This window comes from Dromiciops gliroides, chromosome 4, assembly GCF_019393635.1.
Source record: "Dromiciops gliroides isolate mDroGli1 chromosome 4, mDroGli1.pri, whole genome shotgun sequence".
In the NCBI taxonomy this organism is placed as follows: domain Eukaryota; kingdom Metazoa; phylum Chordata; class Mammalia; order Microbiotheria; family Microbiotheriidae; genus Dromiciops; species Dromiciops gliroides.
Genome location: NC_057864.1, coordinates 183,224,468 through 183,243,275, shown reverse-complemented (window position 1 = coordinate 183,243,275; position 18,808 = coordinate 183,224,468). Strand labels below are relative to the sequence as shown.

At 50.4% G+C, this 18,808-nt stretch overlaps 1 protein-coding gene across 11 annotated transcripts in view; it reads left to right on the top strand.

Moving 5' to 3' along the window:
• RARA (retinoic acid receptor alpha) overlaps positions 1-18,808 on the top strand; it is a 57,285-nt gene that overhangs the window by 19,629 nt on the left and 18,848 nt on the right. For 6 of the 11 annotated variants that reach the window (XM_043963608.1, XM_043963607.1, XM_043963611.1 and 3 more), the window contains one exon: positions 6,388-6,971. In XM_043963608.1, the coding sequence (XP_043819543.1) occupies positions 6,794-6,971 (178 nt within the window). In that variant the 5' untranslated portion in view covers positions 6,388-6,793. Of the gene's footprint in view, positions 1-6,387; positions 6,972-7,443; positions 7,537-17,209; positions 18,068-18,808 lie in introns of those variants that run through there. The other 5 variants (XM_043963612.1, XM_043963617.1, XM_043963615.1 and 2 more) reach the window with 4 other exon arrangements.

The following is an 18,808-nucleotide window of genomic DNA, read 5'->3' as shown; positions in this document are numbered from 1 at the left end:
CTGTAGTTACCCTATCACCCCCCCCCCCCAGTTCCCTGTTTTGATTCTATCCAGCACCGCCCTCTTATATCTTCCCCCATCCTCCCTGGCCCGAGGGAGTGTGAGGCCCTGTCCCCCCTGAATTGGGGGGGGGCTCTGGCCAAAGGCCTGGACTTGGATGCCTGGCTTCCTGCCCACCCAGCTCTTGGCAGTAGGGAAGGTAAATACTGAGACTGAAGCTGTCTGATCGCCTAGTGGAGGGGTTGGGGTGGGAAGGAGCTGGAAGGAGCTGCTGCCCAGCCTAGTTCTAGCTCTCCCTGTCTCTGGCTTTGGAGCCTGAAGTGTCCAAGGCTGCTGGGACAAGGGAGAAGAGAGTCCCTGCTCTCTTTCTAAAGCTGATGGAGTAAAGGGAAGAGAAAGGCTGTGGCTTTTTTTTTTCTTGGAAAGTTTATAAATAGCCCTATCCCTTGTTTGAAATCTGCCCTGCCTGCCCCACCCTGCCCAGCCCAGCTTAGCCTGGCTCCTCTGACAGGGTCCTGGGGGGCAGCTGTTGACTTCACCCACTTAGGCTGTGACTGAAGCTACTCCCCCCAAAAATGAAATTTGTTTTCTGAGTCTCATTTGTTTATGAATCACTGACTAGCAAAATGCATGGGAATCCCCTGACCCCAATCGAATTGGGGCCCCACCTTTTCCCTTCAGGGTCTCTCTAACTCCCTAGAATGCCAAGCTTACTTATTTTAAATGGAACCATCACAACTCATGGGGGTCCCCCCCCCCAATAGGACAGAAGGAAGGAATGAAGGGAAAGACTTGAGTCAATGCTGTGGTAGAGGGGATCATGGGAGAGGTCATAGGAGTTGGGGGCTTCCTCAAAAGCCATCCTAGTTCATCTCATTTGTAAGTCAAAATCCCCTCCACACTGCTCCTTACAAGTGGTCATCCAGTCTCTGGTGGTAGTGGGGAGACAGACAGAGGGAGTGTAAGTGAGTAGGGGTCTCATTCCCTCTTCTCCTTAAGGGCTTTCTCAGCCTGACTAGGGTTGGAGGATGAAGGTAGTACTCTGTGTCATTCTCCACGTGCCCCTCCCTATTAATCCAAAGGTTTCTACTGGTTTTGTAAAAATAGAAGTGGGGGACCTAGGCTGGGTGTGGGGGGGTTAGAGGTAGGATGTTCTCCCCAACACTCTCATCCATACAGCCCCAAGTAAAGGCAAGAATATTTATCTTGGAGTCAGGAGATTTGAAATCTCACCTTTGAGATTTACTGTGTGACTCTTCTCAACCTCAGTTTCCTGTTGCATAAAATTAGGGGAATAATAGTTATGCTGCCCACATCACAGAATTGTTGTGAAGAAAATGCTTTTTTGCAGTTCTGTAGTAACATGACTTGTTATAGCCATTATTATTATTATTATTATTATTATTATTATTATTATTATTATTATTATTATTAGAGAGGTGGCATGCTGTAGTGATTAGGCAGCTGATCTCGAGCCAGGAAGAGCTAGGTTCAGGTCCCCATTCTGATAACTACTGGCTGTATGAACCTGGGCAAGTCATTTAACCTCTAGATGTTCCAGGAGTCTCTCAAGAGTCTTAAGTTGTAGAGACTGGGCCAGCCCACACTAGTAGAGGGACTTTCTTCAACTGGGAGTTCCCTATACCCATGAAATCACAGATATAATTCTTGTTGTATTTACTATTGTTATCTTGTTCTTTTCTTTTTCAAAGGGGTTCAGATACAAAAGGTTTGTGAGGACAAGTCATCATTGTGTTATTATTCCCTTGTATGAACTATCCTAGGGACTGTTAAACAGATAGATGAAATAACTGCTTTGTGTAGTTAGATAAAGTGATTAGGACAAACTCATCCTTAGTAGTTCACTCACAGAATCCTTGATATAAATGCATCAGCAGACAGGATGATGGAGATGATAAGCCCCTCTGCGTGCTCCCACATAACCTTTGACCTCTCTGGGCAGAGCTCCACACTTTGCAGGCTTTTCATCCCATCAGTTTGGGGAATAGTGATATCTACTATAAAACATTGTTTTAAAGTTTTTGATGACTCAGTGTTACATCTGGGAGATGATGGGTGACAATTTAGTCTGTGACAGTGATCTAGTTCCAATATAGTTTATTGGTAAAGTCCTCCAGGATATTTTCAAGTCTATATTTTTGTAGTTTGGGGAATTGTTGTTTTGTCAGAAAATGAAAGATCCAGAGCTTCTCTTGTTTAATTCAGGCCACATCTTGCTAGGTATTTGGTAGATGTTAAACTTTGCATTAATAGCCCGTAGCAACATGTTGAGTAGTGTCCCCTTTTTAGATCAGGGGTGTTCAGAGTGGTATGGCTGTAAATATAAGTATATAATATAACCCTCCTGTAGTTTCTGGTGGTAAGATCTGGTCCTCAGTTGCCATTGTTAACGCCTCTATTTCCACAAACAAATCCATGTGACTCAACTATTTGTCTGAGCCTTTTTCATCAGCATATTGTTGGCTGAGTTTATGCAGATGTTACCTGTGGAGGGCCTTTTGATACTACTCATGTCTTATAGTCATTTCGTTGATTCCATCCAGAGGTAAACCACTTTTTTTGGGGGGGGTGAGGCAATTGGGGTTAAGTGACTTGCCCAGGGTCACACAGCTAGTAAGTGTTAGGTGTCTGAGGCTGGATTTGAACTCAGGTCCTTCTGAATCCAAGGGCCGGTACTCTATCCACTGTGCCACCTAGCTGCCCTGGTAAACCACTTTTTGAATTCCACGGCAGGCACCTGTTATCAGCCATCACTATTGCTTAGTAAAGTGATGGTGGCTTATTCCAAAAGTATTTGTGTAGGTTTTTTGACATTTATATCATTTATTATCACCATTATTATTATCCCCCTTCTAATTTGGGGAAGCAGGGGGAAAGGGAGAAGCTGCCTGGAGAATATGATGCTTGTATCACTCTGGTAAACCAAGTATAAGCCTAGTGCTGGGAGTCATGGGAAGATGTGCTGTAGAGAGGAACCTCAGGCAGCTGAGCTTTTGTGTGGAAACCAGGAGGGTGCAGCTCAAATCAGTTCAGTCCTCTCAGCTTTAGAGAAGATGACATCCTGTCGGGGACCTCTCGTATGCTAGTATGGGGCTAAAGCATGAGAAGGAAATCAGAGGGAGAGGAGGTCCATGGGGTAGACTCTATAAGGGTAGATGACATAGCAAACCATTCCTGTGTCTGCCGCCTTCTCTGAAATCCCCTTGACATTGTGCTTGTGTCTCCTCCCTCTTATTTGCCACTACCAGGTGGGGCACAAGAAGGGTTCAGGATATCCTGGCACTGTGGGCTTGTGGTTTTCCCGCCCCTGCTGCCCACACTGGGGGGAAGGGGACCCTGTGGGCAGCCCACGAGGTATAGGAGTGGGTTGGATGTGGGTGTCTTGTTTCCCTTCTCTGCCTTGATTCTCTGAAGGTGCCCCTCTTACCTCAGGAGAATGAGGTGGTGCCATGCTTCTAGGATGAGGTGGTGCAGAGCTGAAGGACTAAGTGGGTGAATACAGGGCACGCACTTGCTCAAAAACACTCTCTCTCACTCTCACACACACACACACACACACACACATATACATGTCTTGCCCTTCCTTTGGGGGGAAGAACTTTTCCTGAGGAGTAAATAGGAGTCCTTGGGCTCTCAGGGACTCTCGGACTCTGTGGGTCCATGCTTCCTCAGTCCCTCCCACCATCTCCACCCCTCTGCCAAGCCCTGTTCAGTTGGCATTGCCTAGGCCTTTGGCAGGATCTCTGTGACCTTTACCCCCGCCTCTGTTGCTTCCCCCTCCCCTTGGCTGGAAGTCCCTCCCTTGAGAACTCTGAGTAACTTTGCCCCAAACTTTATAGCAGAGGCTGAGTTACACTGGAGAGAGACTGTCAGCCCTTACATGGAGGTGGATGGGTTGGAGGGAAGGGGGAACTGTGGACTGGACACAGTCTCTGGTCCTTTTAGGTGAGGGTCAGGGGGCTGCCTCTACATCGGTACAGTACTCAGTGGTGAGTCCAAGGTAGCCGAGGTTCTGGCCCCTCTGGGGGTGGTTGTGGGATCTCAGAGAGCTGAGGGGGAACCTCAAGAGCTGAGATCTCTGTCCAGCTGGGTCTCTGGGGTGCATAGCCGTTGGAGTGTCTTGTGGCCTAGGGCTCCTTAAGATGTGGGGGGCTAGGCTGGAGAGGGGCCTGTAGGCCAACAAGTGATAAGCTCAAAAAGGAGTTAAGTTGGATAAGATGGGGTGTGCAAGGGTTCCCCTGGTCAGACTGCCCCTCCCTTTGCTTTGCTGTCTCACACTGAGCTTATCTGTGCAGACTGAGCTCAGGCCTTGTGAGAGTGACCACTTTCCATGTCTTGGGGAGGGCGGGCACAAGTGCTTGTGTTTGTCTGATCATCCCATTGTGTGGTGGCATGGCTGGGCTACCAAGGGGTGCTGCTTTTAGGGCCTCTCTTCTCAGAAGAGGCAGCTGGAAGGGCCAGGCTGCTGGTGGAGGCCTGGGAATCTATCTACAGTGGAATAAACACTTTTCTGTGCCTTTTCCTGTGTGTGGGTGTGGGGGGGTGTGGGGGGTTGTGTGCCCATGTGGGGTTGTACTCTGGGTGTAGGGACAAAAGTAATTAACTGTGTTCATTGTATGGTATAGTGATGACTATCTCCTGGCTACGCACGCATGGGAGCGCTCGTGCACACACATATACACACTCACACTCACTCTCACTCTCTCCCCCACCCACCCCCTATCCCTTTGGAGGTGAATGTGTTTGTTTGTTTTTTTAACAAAAATTTGTATTGATAAATTTTATTCTTGAAACATCAAGCCTCCACCTAATTGATTCCCCACAAGTAAAATCCCTGAAAACATTTAAGTAAAAGAACACAGAAGAGTGATTGGGGCTTATTTATCTTTTCCACCCAAACCTATGACTCTGTGTGTGTGTGTTTGTGTGCACACCGAGGGTCCAGGTCACTGTCTCCCGTCACTGCTGAAGTTTACCCATCTGGAGAAGTTCCACAGAGGTCCTGGGTGTGGCACTTTGGCTGCTGGCTGGGTGGGGCTCCCTGTGCCTCTGATGTCACCCTCCTTTATTGGCCTAGGACGACTTCATCAGAGACCTGGAAGTGTGTTTCTGTAGTCAAAATTAATAATCATGGTAATTGATAGGCTAGGGAAGCAAACTCTAGCCTGAGGTAAAGGGGCGAAGAGCCTCCATCCCACCCTGCCCCCCCTCCATCCCATCCCCAGGGCTTTTTTGGCTTATTGAGGAGCTGAAAGACCATTTTTATTGATAATCGTTAGCCTTACCAATGCATTCTTCTTGAGGGGGGAGGCAGTTGGGGTTTGTCTGAGGCTGAATTTGAACTCAGGTCCCCCAGACTCCAGGGCTGATGCTCTATCCACTTCACCACCTAGCTGCCCCATCCACTTCACCACCTAGCTGCCCTGTGACCTTTTTTTTTTTTTGTGGGGCAATGGGGGTTAAGTGACTTGCCCAGGGTCACACAGCTAGTAAGTGTTAAGTGTCTGAGGCCGGATTTGAACTCAGGTACTCCTGACTCCAGGGCGGGTGCTCTATCCACTGTGCCATCTAGCTGCCCCGTCCTGGGCATCTCCTAATTGTTATCATGTTTTTTTCATCAAGCCTATATTTGCTTCTTGGCAGTTTCCACCCATTACTCCTAGTTCAGGCCTCTGGGGCTGAAGTGAACAGGTGTAATCCTCCTTTCACACTCCAGCCTTCAAGAACTTGAAGGTGGCTCTGTGCCCCGGCCCCCCCCCCCCCATTCTTCCTTTTCTCCAGGCTGAGCATCCCTAGACCCACCCAGGGCCTCTGGGACATAAACGTCCAGGGTGTCAGGTCCCTGGATTTCAGGGGTGGGGGTGGGGGGGAAGTGGCGTAAGAGGCCCCCAGGGTTGCTGCGTCATGATTCTGAGAAGTAGCAAGCTTTAGGGAAGCAGCTTCTCTCCCCCTTCCCCTCCCTCGCTTACCTCCACCATCCCCAAGCTTTCTCTGCATCTCTGACCTTAGGTAACCTTTCTTTGGAGAGGTCTCTGGGTCTGGCTGTGTCCCACCGTGGCCACTCTTGATCTCCAGGGATACCCCCTTTGAGCCATAACAGGCCCTTTGGCCACATTAGGGTGAGAGGTGGGGTCTGAAGTTTTGGGTTCTTCTCTTTGTGGGAATATTCTCACCCCCACCTCCTCCTCTGCAGTGTCTGGGCCCTCCTCCCAAGTTGTCTGTGCCAGCCAGGCACTGTGCCATCTGTCTGCTTAGCCTGGTGTCACGGGAAAACCTCCAGCTGCCCAGGTGGGGGGAGCCCCATGGAGAAAACCCCTGTTCCCTGTGCTTGGTGCCTACTCACCTGTCTTGTCTTCTCCTTTTCAGGATCAGAAGACATGGCTTCCCCAACAGCACCAGCATTATCTGCACTCATCTAGGTGAGGATACCTCGCTCGACACTCTGCCCAGCAGCCAGCCGTGGCGGGGGGCCATTCAGGAAGCTGCCCTGAGCTTTCCAAGTTTCATTCCAGCTTGTCCTAGCCACCGCCGACCCGAGCAGCACCCCCCCTCCCTTCCCCACCTTGCCCCTGGTTTGGGCGGTGGCTCCAGAAGGCCAAGATCACCCTGTTGGGCACTGCCCTCTTCAGCTGCAGGACAGGAAGAGGGGGTGGGTTGATCACCCACAACCCCTCCCAACTCCAGGCCCCAATGAGCTGAGAAGGGGCAGCCAGAAGCCCCTCAAACCCTCCCAGCTGGACTCTCTGCCTATATCTCTGACTCTCATCGGGGCATGGCCAGCAATAGCAGCTCATGCCCAACGCCTGGGGGTGGGCACCTTAACGGGTACCCGGTGCCTCACTATGCCTTCTTCTTCCCTCCCATGCTGGGCGGACTTTCTCCACCTGGCACCCTGACAAGTATCCAGCACCAGCTTCCTGTCAGTGGGTACAGCACTCCGTCACCAGCCAGTAAGTTGCCGGACAGAGCGGGAATGGGGGGCAGGATTGAGGGCATAGATATCACAGGAGAACCCGGTGACTTAGCATTAGGGCTTTGTTAAGGGGATGGTTTGTGGTGCCTTTGGTATAAATAAACACTATGGAGGGCAGGGTGTCAGTCACTTGGGGGGTGACGAGGAGAGAGTGGTTAATAATGGACTCAGCAGGTAAGGGTGCTAAGGGATACACTGGATAGAGCTCTGGATTTGGCATCAGGAAAACTCAAGCTGAAATTCTGCCTCAGACACTTTCTAGCTGTGTGACCCTAGGGAAGTCACTTAACCTCTCTCAGCCTCAGTTTCTTCATCCATAAAATGAGGATAATAATAGCTCCCACCTCCTGGGGTTGTTGTGAGATTCCAATGAGATAAGATAGATTAAGTGCTTTGCAAACTTCAAAGCACTGTATGAATCCTATTTATTATTATCGTCTATTTTGCAGGGCATGCTACAATGCAGGGGCCGTGTCCTAGGGGCGAGATAGGGGCTGCTGGACTCTGCCTGAGTGTATGCTAGGCCGGAGGGCTGCAGAAAGGTTAGGGCTATTTGTGTTGCATTCTCGGCCCCCGCTTTCCCCCCTCCCCTCCACCTCATCACTGAGAATCTTATAAATAGCTTGGTTGGCAGCAGACAAAGGCCCCTGGTAGATAAACAAACCTCTCGACATTTGGCGGGAACAGCATCGTGACCTAGAGAGGCAGCCACATGCCCTCTTCCTCCTTTATCCTTACCCTCAGGGTCCCCTGTACCAGGTGCCCTTCTGTGGAGGCATCTAAAGGGGGGAGGAGGAAGGCCAACTGCCCCCCCTAGCCTGTCCCCACATGCATACCTTGCTGCTAATTCCCCCATCTGAATGGAGGGAGAAGGGAGGGAGGCAGTATCATGAACCTGATGAGATGTGGGGGGGAGTGAGGCCACCGAGAGGAAGAGCTTTGGGGGCAATATGGGGGTGGGGAGGGAAGCTCTGCCTTGGTCTTGGGTGGGACCTGAGCTGTAAGGAAAAGACACAGGCCCCTCCCTCTTCCCTTTTGCTCAGTCTCTGATTTTTCCCCTGTTTCCCCCTTCCTCTTCATCTTTCCCATGAGAGTCTTGCACCGGCTGGGTGGGGGTCTCTTCCATCCCTGGCCTGTCTGAAGCCAGGTAGTGGGAGGCGGCAGTAGTTGCTGCCAGCTGGCATAGCTCAGACCAGAGGCCTGCCAGGCCTCTTACTGTAACTCTGGCCCCTAGGGCCGAGCTGGGCACAGTGCCAAGTTAGGAGGGGGAGGGATCTGGGGCCTGGCTGGGCCAGGAGAAGAGGGAACAGAGGCTGGGAGATGGATGGACAGGGCAGCTGTTGACCTCGGAAATGTCCTGTTCTCCCTCCTCCCTCCTTCCTCTGTGCTTTTCCCTGGCCTGTCCAGGATGAACACTGCCCCAGACACCCACTGCCTCGCCTATTGGTACCAGTGGGGCACCTGGCAAGGCTGCCCTCTGCTCCCTGCCCTGGGTCAGTTCTCCCCTCTCTGGGTCAGGGCAATGCCCTCCTCCTTAGGACCAGGGGAGTCTCATTGTCCCTGGAGTTGACCTGGGAATGGTGCCACCCTATTTGCTCTGGCCAGCTGCCCATGGCATCTAACCCTCCCAGGAGCTCCTCTTCTGTCTCTGTCTCCTCCCCCCCCAAAGCCAAGGGACTTGCAAGGACCTTGTACACAGTCAACATTTCATAAATGCTCCTTGTTAAATTAATCAAATTGAAATGGGCAAATGTGTCTGCCATTCTGGTGCCCCTCTCCCCATTTGACTCTCCAGGCTTCCACTTCAGGGGAAGGAATACTTCTTGGTATTCAGAGGATAACCCTGGCCCTGCTTGGGAAGGTACCACCCCATAGAGCTGCCTGAATGCCACTCTGCATATCTCCCCCACCCCCAAAGTCGCCCTGTGAGCACCTGGTTTCAGTCCCTTTTCCCTTCTCATTATTTCCTGTCTTTTGCGCCCTCTGTCCACCCTGCTCTCTACTGACATTTAAAGGGCTTCAAGTCTGAGGTGATTGTGGAGAGGGGTTCTTTTATTTTGCATCTTGCCTACCCCTGTACCCCATATGCTTTATCTAGGGATCTGGTGTCTGTCCGGAATAGTTGAGGCCTTTGGAGGTGGGGCTGGGAGCGGGCAGCTGGACTGATCCCTCCCTTAAGTTGGCACAGCCCCCATTCCAGGAACTGAAGTTGTAAAGCTTCCCCTTCTTGCCAGGTTGGCACTTCCATTGGGCATTGGGTCCTGTGCCCAAGTGTCTGGGGGGACACCTTTTTCTAGAATGGGATGGGCAGAAAAGTAGCAGCCCAAATCCTTGGATACTGCATAATGGGGGAATATGGGTCTTCAACTGGCATTAGCAGGGCCATCCTGCCTATCCTTTGCCTCCCTTACCCCATTACCACTCCCATGCCAGCCTGGGAAGAGGTTTCCCCCTTACCCAGGAATGTTGCAAGCTGGTTCCTCTTTCTTGATGTTCACTGAGGGGGAGTGTGGCTTCCGGGATCCCCTGTCTACTCTTCACCCTGGGAACCATCTCCTCTGGGTGCAGGGGAGGGGGATGAGTGGGAAGAAAGAGGTGTGGGTTCATAATTTCCTGGTAGGGCCCCCTCACCCACACTTGGGCAATACTCTTTCCTGTTACCCTCTCCCTGCCCCCCAAATTGGTCTTGTTTTTTCCCCAGGCAACTCCCCCTCCCCTCCACATAAACAATAACACCATGACCATTTCCAACCTCCCTCTTCTCCCCATCCCCCCAAACGCCAATCTGTGTGTGCCTGTCACACGCAGTAATTGGGGAAGAACTTTGTGGTATTTTGCCAGGGAAATGTGAAGGTAGATTTCTCCTTGTGACCAGAGTGAGGGTCCCTGGGTAAGGGGCGTGTGAATCTTCTTTGCAGGAGCCTGCCTTTCCTGCTCCTCCTCTCTCTGTACCCTAACACACACACACAGACACAGACACACATACAGATACACACACAGAGACAGAGACAAACACAGACACAGACACACACACACACACACAGAGACAGACACACAGGCACAGAGACAGAGGCATATATACAGATACACACACACACAGACACACATAGACACAGACACAGACACAGACACAGACACAGACACACACACACACACACACACACACACACACCTCTCCCTCGTGATGGCAGTTCTCTAGCTGGATGCATCCAAGCATGGCTGATAAAAGATTCATGCTTCCTTAGGAGGCAGCCTTCCCAAGGCAGGCAGATCCTGCCTCGTGGGCCTGGGGGACCAGGTCTATTCTAGGGGGCCTTTAAAGCTAACCTCTCCTTCCCGAGAGCCTCTGGCTACTTGCTTGGTACAGGGATTTTGGAGAATAAGATGAGAACCCCTCTTTCCCAAGAGCAGAATGGCCCTCAGTGTAGCCTCCTCTTTAGACAAGAGTCCACTCTGGGAAGGGGTGACCTCCAGATAATAGATCCGTCTCTTTTCCTTACTCTCCCTCATTCTTCGTGGGAAGGCATAGGGGCAGAATTGGGTTGAGGACAGCTGATAGAGGAAGTGGTCAGGTAAGAACAAAGCCTTCCCTAAGGAAGAGTTGGGGGAAGTAGGGCTGGGGGAGGGGTGGAGAGGAGTGTCCTTCTGTCTGGCTTCTTCCAGAAGACTCAGGCAGGTGTCCTTTCCATATCAAGGCCCCAGTGAAGGGGCAGGGGATGGGTGCTGGACAGAGGAGCCAGAGCTATGAGCCAGAGACTCAAGGCTTTTTAGAGACTACTGCATTCCCCCTTGTTATTTAACAAAGGAGGTGACAGAGAGAGAGAGAGAGAGAGAGAGAGAGAGTGTGTGTGTGTGTGTGTGTGTATGTGTGTATGGGGAGAGGAGGGGAAGTTAGGTATATGAGACCTCAACCAAACGGGTTTTCGGCTGTGTTTTTCAAGATCAGCTCTGATTCAGTGGTATTTGAGTACTGGGGAGGGGGGCAGGCACATATCAGTGAATTGTGTATATGGGAAAGAGTTAGTATGCCATATCCCCATGCCCCCTATTTAGTTTTTGTATGAGTTGGGGGAGAGGAAAAAGAACGCAAGTGCTCATCTTTCTTATCTCACACATTAGAGCAGCTGTATGGGGAAAATTGTCCTCTACTCTAGGAAGACCTGAATTTGAGTTGCCCTCTGATATATAGGGGTGCTTTTGGAAGCTCAGTTGCATTAGTGGAGGGAGCTTCCTTACCCTGATATCAACTCCCTTATCAATGAAATCACTGGTCAGCCCCTAATCCTGAGCTGATGATTATTATTATGCCCTCCAAACTTGACCTGAGGATTGATGAAAAGGATCTAAGTTCATAGTGAGAGGATAAAAGAGATAAGGGAGATTCTCATTAGATCTCCTCCCCTTGAGGGCCCCCCTCTTGCCAACTGGAGAAGGCATTTGTTAATTGACTGTAGCTAAGGGGAATGGGAATAAGGGGCCCAAGGCATCTGTTGTTGGGCTAACTCTTCAGGAGAGGGAGAGAGTATTATTATTGAAGTTACCTTTATCTTCCCATCAGATTTAAGAGGGAAAGAAATGCCCAGATAGGCATTCATCAGCCCTCTCCCATTGTGCTGGTTCCTCTTACTGATGGATCGCTGCTCCTCCCTTCCCTTGATCTCCTGGCAGGCTGGGGAGGGGAGGCCCCTTTCTGCCAGGTGGAGTGAAGGGAAGAGAGTCGGGACTTGGAACCTAAGCCCCACCCCTCTCCCCCTTCTCTTTTGGCTGGAGGCCCCCACCCCAGGAGGGAGAGTTAAGGAAGAGGCCAGGGGAGGGAGAGGAGATCTACTTTCTGCTTTGAAAGCTGTAGATAAAATCTGTCCTCACCTACTCCCCTGTCACCAAATCTGTCCACACTTGCCCCCTTTCCACCACTGGGAGTTTGTATAACTCATCATCCCCACCCCCACCCCCCCAACACACACATCTAGAAAGAAGGCTTTGAGAATCACAGGCTTTGTCCTTTGGGTGCCGGTGGTAGGATGAGATTATAAGCATGAATGTAGATTGTAAGCTCCCTGAGGGCAGGGACACCCCGTTTTTTTGCTGCCTTTGCCTCCCCAGCAGTTAGTATAGAGCCTGGCATGTGACCGCATAGAGGAACCATAGCAGCAGGGCCTGAGGTCCTTCTCTGCCACACCCCTTGTGTGTGGGTATCTTTCTCTGTGTGTATGTGTCTCTCTGTGGAGAAAATGTCTTGAGTGACTTGAAGAACTCTTGAGTCTTAGCAGTCATGCTGAAAAGTGCTTGTCTGTTAGAGCATTCCTCTCTCCTCCTCACCACCTCCTGCTGGACACTCCCTCCCACCCCATTTCCCCAGAATAATAGGACAGTAAGCACTGAGGGCTGGGGGGGATAGAGGGAGGTGTATGTGTGTGTGTAGGGGGGGTGGTTGGCCTAGAGAGCCCTTCCATTCATAGGGTCCAAGATGCTGAGTCAGCCAAACACTGTAAAATCCGTTTTTTTATAAAGAGACCCTTTTACCTTTCATTTCCTAGCACTGATTAACCCAGGTGGAGTGAAGGGAAGGGAGTTAGGACTTGGAATCTAGGCCCTCCCTCTTCCCCCTTCCCTGTTGGATGGAGGGCCCCCCTACCCAGTCCCATCAGGAACCAGAATGTGTACTGGGGTGGGGAAACTTAGCTGGGATGGCCCCTACTGAGGTTCTCTCCAAATCAATGGAGAATGTGTTTAGGGGCAAAACTGACCTACTTTGCCCTTGAAGGAGTTGGGGAGACAAGACCTGGAGCTAGGAAAAGCTCATTCCTGAAAAAGGAGACCTCTTCCCTTCCCCAGGTTACTCCAGGAAGCAGGGTGGTGCGTTTAGCTTGCTTGGGCATCTTTCATTTGCTTCTCTTCTCTCAAGCTCTCTGAGACTGGAAATTAGTGGGGACTGGATCTCCTTAGGGTAGAGTGGAGACAGATCTTTAGATTCCAATTCATTTAAAAAACTTAAAAAAATATATGAAATAGCTACTGTGTGCCAGGTAGGGGTGGGGCTGATGCAAAGAGGAAAAATGTTTCATTTGGGTTTCTCCCCAACTCTTGTAAAGTAGGTTTTACAGGTGGGGAAATCGAGCCTTCAGTCACATAATTCTGCTCTGTAAGTTGAACTCCTGTCCTCTCATTCCGAATCCGGTTCTCTTTTCAGTAAACCACAGTCTCTGACACAGTCCTGCCTTCAAAGACCTTACTCTACAGTAGCTGTATGAGCTCTGTATGCAAATGAGAATGTGATTAAGTGCACAGGAGAGAGCAGAACAGTGATATGAGAAATTGGGGGAAGGAATAGGCACTCATCTGTAGCTTAGAGAGGGGCAGGGAGGGTGAGGACTTCAAAGGACATGGGGAAGGAGCTTATTTTAGGCAAGGGGACAGGATGAGCTGGGGAACAGTGAGTCTCAGGATTACAAGCTAGGCCTTAGAGCTGGAAGCAACCTTGGAGATCATCTAGTTTAACCCTGCCCCCCCCCCCACATTAGTTTACAGATATGAAAACTGAGGTCCCAAGATTTACTTTTCTGAGATCATACAAGTAATAAGTGCTATAACTGGGATTTGAACCCAGTTTCTGTTGTGGAGCATAGAGGAGGAATATGAAACAAGACTGGAAAGGCAGAATGATGTCAGAGTTGAAGACCTCAAATGCTAGGATAATTTTGAACTTTATTCAGGAGGTATCGGGGAGTTTTCCTTTTGAGTGGGAGAACATGTAGTCTTTTCTTAAAAAAAACTATAATTGATACCTTTTGTTTTTATATCATCTATATTTCCCAATGTATCCTGTCCCCTTCTTCCTCCCAGAGAGCCATCCCTTACAAAGAATTAAAAAGAAGGAAATAAGAGTTTAGTTGAGCAGAAGTAACCAACATATCAAAAAAAGTCTGACATTCTATACAATGTGCCACACCCATAGTCCCCCACTTCTGCAAAGAGGCAGGGGAGGTGCCTTCTCTGATCTCTTCTCTTGGGTGAAACTTAGTCACTCCATTTTGTTGTTCTTTAATTAAATTTTGTTTTCAAATGAAGATATGCCTTATCCCCACCTCTTTTGGGGGGGTTTCTACTCCCCTCTCCCACTGAGAAAGAAAGAAAGAAAAATAAAACCCTTCTTACAAACGTGTGTAGTCAAGCAAAACAAATTCCTGCATTATGTCCAAAAAATATGTCTCAATATACACTCTGAGACCATCACCTCTCTATCAAGAGGTGGGTACCATGATTTGTCATGAATCCTTTGGAATTGTGGTTGGTCATTATGTTGATCAGAATCTCTAAGTCTTTCAGAGTTGTCTATCTTTACAATATTATTGTCTTATAAATTGTTCTCCTGGTTCTGCTTATCTCACTTGGCATTAGTTTGTACAAGTCTTCCCAGATTTCTTTGCAGCCATCCTCTTCATTATTTCTTTCTTTCCTCTTTTTTTTTTTTTTTGGTGAGGCAATTGGGGTTAAGTGACTTGCCCAGGGTCACACAGCTAGTAAGTTGTCAAGTGTCTGAGGTCGGATTTGAACTCAGGTACCCCTGACTCCAGGGCTGGTGCTCTATCCACTGTGCCACCTAGCTGCCCCAGTTTCCAGTTCTTTGCCACCACAAAAAGAGCTGCTATAAATATTTTTGTACATATGGCACCCTTACCTCTTTCTTTGAACTCTTTGGAGAATAGACCTGATAGTGGTATTGCAAGGTCAAAGGGTATATATAGTTTAAGAGCTGTTTAGGCATAGTTCCAAATTGCTTTCCAGAGTGGCTGCACCAGTTCACAGCTCCACCAACAATGAATGTATCTGTTCTCCCACAGTCCCTCCAGCATTTGTTATTTTCCTTTTTTGTCAATCTTGCCAGTTTAATGAGTGTGAGATAGATTGGTTACTATATTTTGATAGGATTGAGTTTCTATTGTTTTGTTACGCTTTCCACATATATTGTTGTAGTCATTAAGCATATCGTTTCCCTGGTTCTGCTGCCTTTTGAATCAGTTCATATAATTCTTCCCAAGTTTCTCTATATTCATATTCATAATTTCTTACAACACAGTAATATTCCATTATTCACGCATCATAACTCTTTTAGTCATTGCCTGGTTGATGGGTATCTAGTTGACTTCCACTTCTTTGCTACTACAGAAAGTGCCATCATAAATATTCTGGTGTACCCAGAAGCTTTCTTTTTGTCACTGAGCTCTTTGATGTAGATGCCTAGCAGTGGTATCTCTGGGTCAAAGGGCATAGGCCTTTTAGTATATTTATTTGAAAAACTCCAAATTGCTTTCTAGAACGATTGGCCGATTCAGTTTTACCAACAGACCCCTCCAACGTTGACTGTTATCATTTTTTGTCATCTTTACCTGTTTTTTTCCTGGGTCTGACAGATTATTTTCAATTTGCATTTCTCTTATTAGTGATTTGGGGACCTGAATTGAGGTGGTGAAAGTGGGTGTGGAAAGAAGGATGAATTGTGACCTGAACTCAACTCCATGGCCAAAAATGTCCAATGCCCTGTTGAGGGAGTGTGGTAGGATACAGCAGGTGGATAAAGCTGGGCAAGATTTCTAGGGACATCAAGTCTGTACTAAGACTTTGGTTTCTGCTTGGAATAGCTTTTATGTGATTCCCTGTGCCATGGCCTCTTGGGATAGGATTCAGACTAGGGATAGAATAAGGACACAGAGGAACTTTATCCTCTGGGAGGGATGTCTGCCTCTTGAGGGAGGGGTGGGTCACCCATCACCCACATTGGCCAAGGTTTCCCTTTCACCACCTCATTTATTTTGGTTAAGATTAAGGGCAGTAATGGGGGTAGAATGGGGGAGAAAGAAACTGCTCTGTGCCCCTCTTCTACAGGGAAGGGTATTTGCCATGTGAGAAGCTAGTCAGGCCTAGAGTTTTGATGTACCAGAATTTTCTGGGTAAAGCAAGGAGCCCGAAGGACTTGGGGAGGCATGAGGGACAATGGATGGGCCCTTTCTTTCCTGTGATGGGTATCAGAGGAGGGGACATTTCCCCCTATATACAAATAGCATTTCCACAAATATTTTTAGGTCTCACAATATCAAAGTTTAGTGTCAAAGCAACCCACCAATTTTTACAAGGCATGCCACAGTGCTACACTTCGTGGCATACGATGTCACATTCGTGAATGCCACACATTTGCTACCCCCTCCCCTAAGATACTTTCTCTCCCCCTTCCCCCTTCCCCCTTCCCCCTCCCAAAGTGCAGGTGGGAATGGCTAAGGAGCTGGGGACTGGCCAGGCAGGCTTCTCTGGTTGAGGGCAAGGGGCGTGATGTCACGGGCATCAACGGGGGTGCTGGCTGGTGGGTGGGTGGGTGGGTGGGTCACTGGGAGGTGAGGCGCCAGTGCTGGGCGAGTTCATGGAGAGTTCAGCCGCATTGCATTAGGCAAATGAGTCTGGAACCCGGGCCTCCGATGGATTAGGGCACCGGGACCACCCCCTTGTATCTCCCCCCACCCCCTAGGCTACCCTCACCCAACCCGCTGAGGCCACAGAGCTCGCTATCCAGGGGTCCGGGAGCCAGAGCCCAGGTTTGGGGCAGGGGAAGGACAGAACACCTCTACCCTTTCCTGCCCTGCCCTGTCCTGTCCTCTCCTGCCCTGTCCTCTCTTCTCCTGTCTTCTCCTCCTTCCTTCCTTCCTTCCTTCCTTCCTTCCTTCCTTCCTTCCTTCCTTCCTTCCTTCCTTCCTTCCTTCCTTCCTTCCTTCCTTCCTTCCTTCCTTCCTTCCTTCCTTCCTTCCTTCCTTCCTTCCTTCCTTCCTTCCTTCCCTCCTTCCCTCCTTCCCTCCTTTCCTCCCTCCCTCCCTCCCTCCCTTCCCTTCCTACCCTACTACCTCCTCCTCCTCCCTTGTACTATCTGTACTCCTCCTCCCCTTGTTCCTTTTCCCCTCCCCTCTCCTCCCCTTCTGGAGAGAGTCATTACCCCGCCCGCCCGGCCTCCCTCCCTCCTGTCCTGTCCTTTCCCTTCTCTTCTCTCCTCTTGATTCCCTGGTCTGGACCACGGCGTGGCTTCCGTGGTGGCTGTTGCTGCTGCTACTGCTACCTACCAGACAGCCAAGGGGTTAAAGGGGCGGAACCTGGACGGGGCGGGGTCGGGGCGAGCTGAGGGGGAGGGGTGTCCAGGGGGAGGGGACTGGGAGTAGGGGGCGGGCTGGGGAAGGCCCCCCTCCCTCCCCCAGCAGAGGTGGACGGCTGCGGAGGCTCTTACAACCCCAGAGGGAGCCCAGGAAAGCGGCTTCGAGAGGGAAAGGACTAGGGGGCCCTTGCGGAGGGAGGAGCCACCGGAGCCAGGGTCTCCACCCCGACCGTGACCTGGGAATCCTTGGTTCTGGGAGGAGGAGGGGAAGACTGGTTCCTGAAAGGCGGACGGACGCCCCCACCCTGGGCTGGGGGGCAGGATCGAGAGAGAGCAGGAGGAAGCGCCTAAAACCCCTGTGCTCCGCGTCTCCCCCTCCCGCTGCCCTAGCCTGCGGAGTTGGGGAGCAGCCCGCCTCTGCTGTGACCTTCCCCCCAATACACCCGACGTCATGAGACTGGAGACTGGGGTTTCTCTTGAGGTGAAATTGCTGGACTGAATTTGGGGGCCCCCTTTTGGCTATTCTGTGGAGGACCTGGGGGACGCCCCCCCCTTTCCACTCAGGACTGGAGTAGCAGTCACTGCTGCTGTGGAATTTGAACTCAGGGACTTTGGGGTAGAGGGCTGTCGACTGCTCCCTGGCCCCACTCTTTGGATGGTGCCTTGGCCAGTGGAGTGAGAGAGTGAGTTGGGGGGGGTTCTCCTCGGAGTACCTCCCCGCTGGGGACTTCGCTCCCCAATCTTCCTGCTCCTCTTTTTGCTCGCTGGGGGAAAGATGTATGAGAGCGTGGATGTAGGGGTGCTCACCCCCAGCCCGAACCCCTTCCTTGTGGTGGATTTTTATAATCAGAGCCGGGCCTGTTTGCTCCCTGAGAAGGGGATTCCCGCCTCCGGTCCCTACTCCACCCCTCTCCGGACTCCGATTTGGAACAACTCGAGCCGCTGTAGGTACCAGCCCTCCCCTCTTCCTATTGTGGGGTGCCTCTAGGGGCTTGGGATAGGAAGCCTGATCTTCTCTTTGGACACCCCACTTTTCTGGTCTTCTCTTCCCTTCCTTTCAACTTGGACACTTCACTGGACAATTCTGTCCCTGCCACCCCAGTACCTCTTCTTGCAGAGAGGAATATAGGCACCCTCCCCCTCTCCTCCTTTAGATGAGCTTTCATTTATTTTGCCCTCAACTAAAGGGGTGATATCAACTTGGGGGAGGGCAAAGGGCTACTATCTGGGGGCTGTCATGCCCAGAGGAAAAATATCTCCCTACCCCCAAACTGGCACCCCCCCCCTCCATGGTGACAGCTGCTGCTTCCAATTCATAGCTCACACTTCATTAATGTGGGTGTCAGGGGAGTATGTTGGTGTGTGTATTGTTTGGAAAGATGAGGCTGTGCACCAGAAAGAACTTTATTTAACTCCTCTTCTATCTCTTCCTGAATCCAGATGAAGCCCGGTACCCAGTGGGGCATGCTGGGGTTAGACTGAGCCTCTTTTATTTGACTGGTATCTTTTGTGCTTTTAAGCATCCTTACGCCCTCTCCTCCAGTGGAAGGTGGGAGGACACCTCTCCCCAGTAGGGGAGTAAGGTATGGGATTGGGGGTAGAATTGGAATTTTTCCTATAGCTCTTTTCTGCCTTAGACTATCTCCTTTCTCACCCAGGGTGTCAGGAATGTGGTGGTGGGAGGG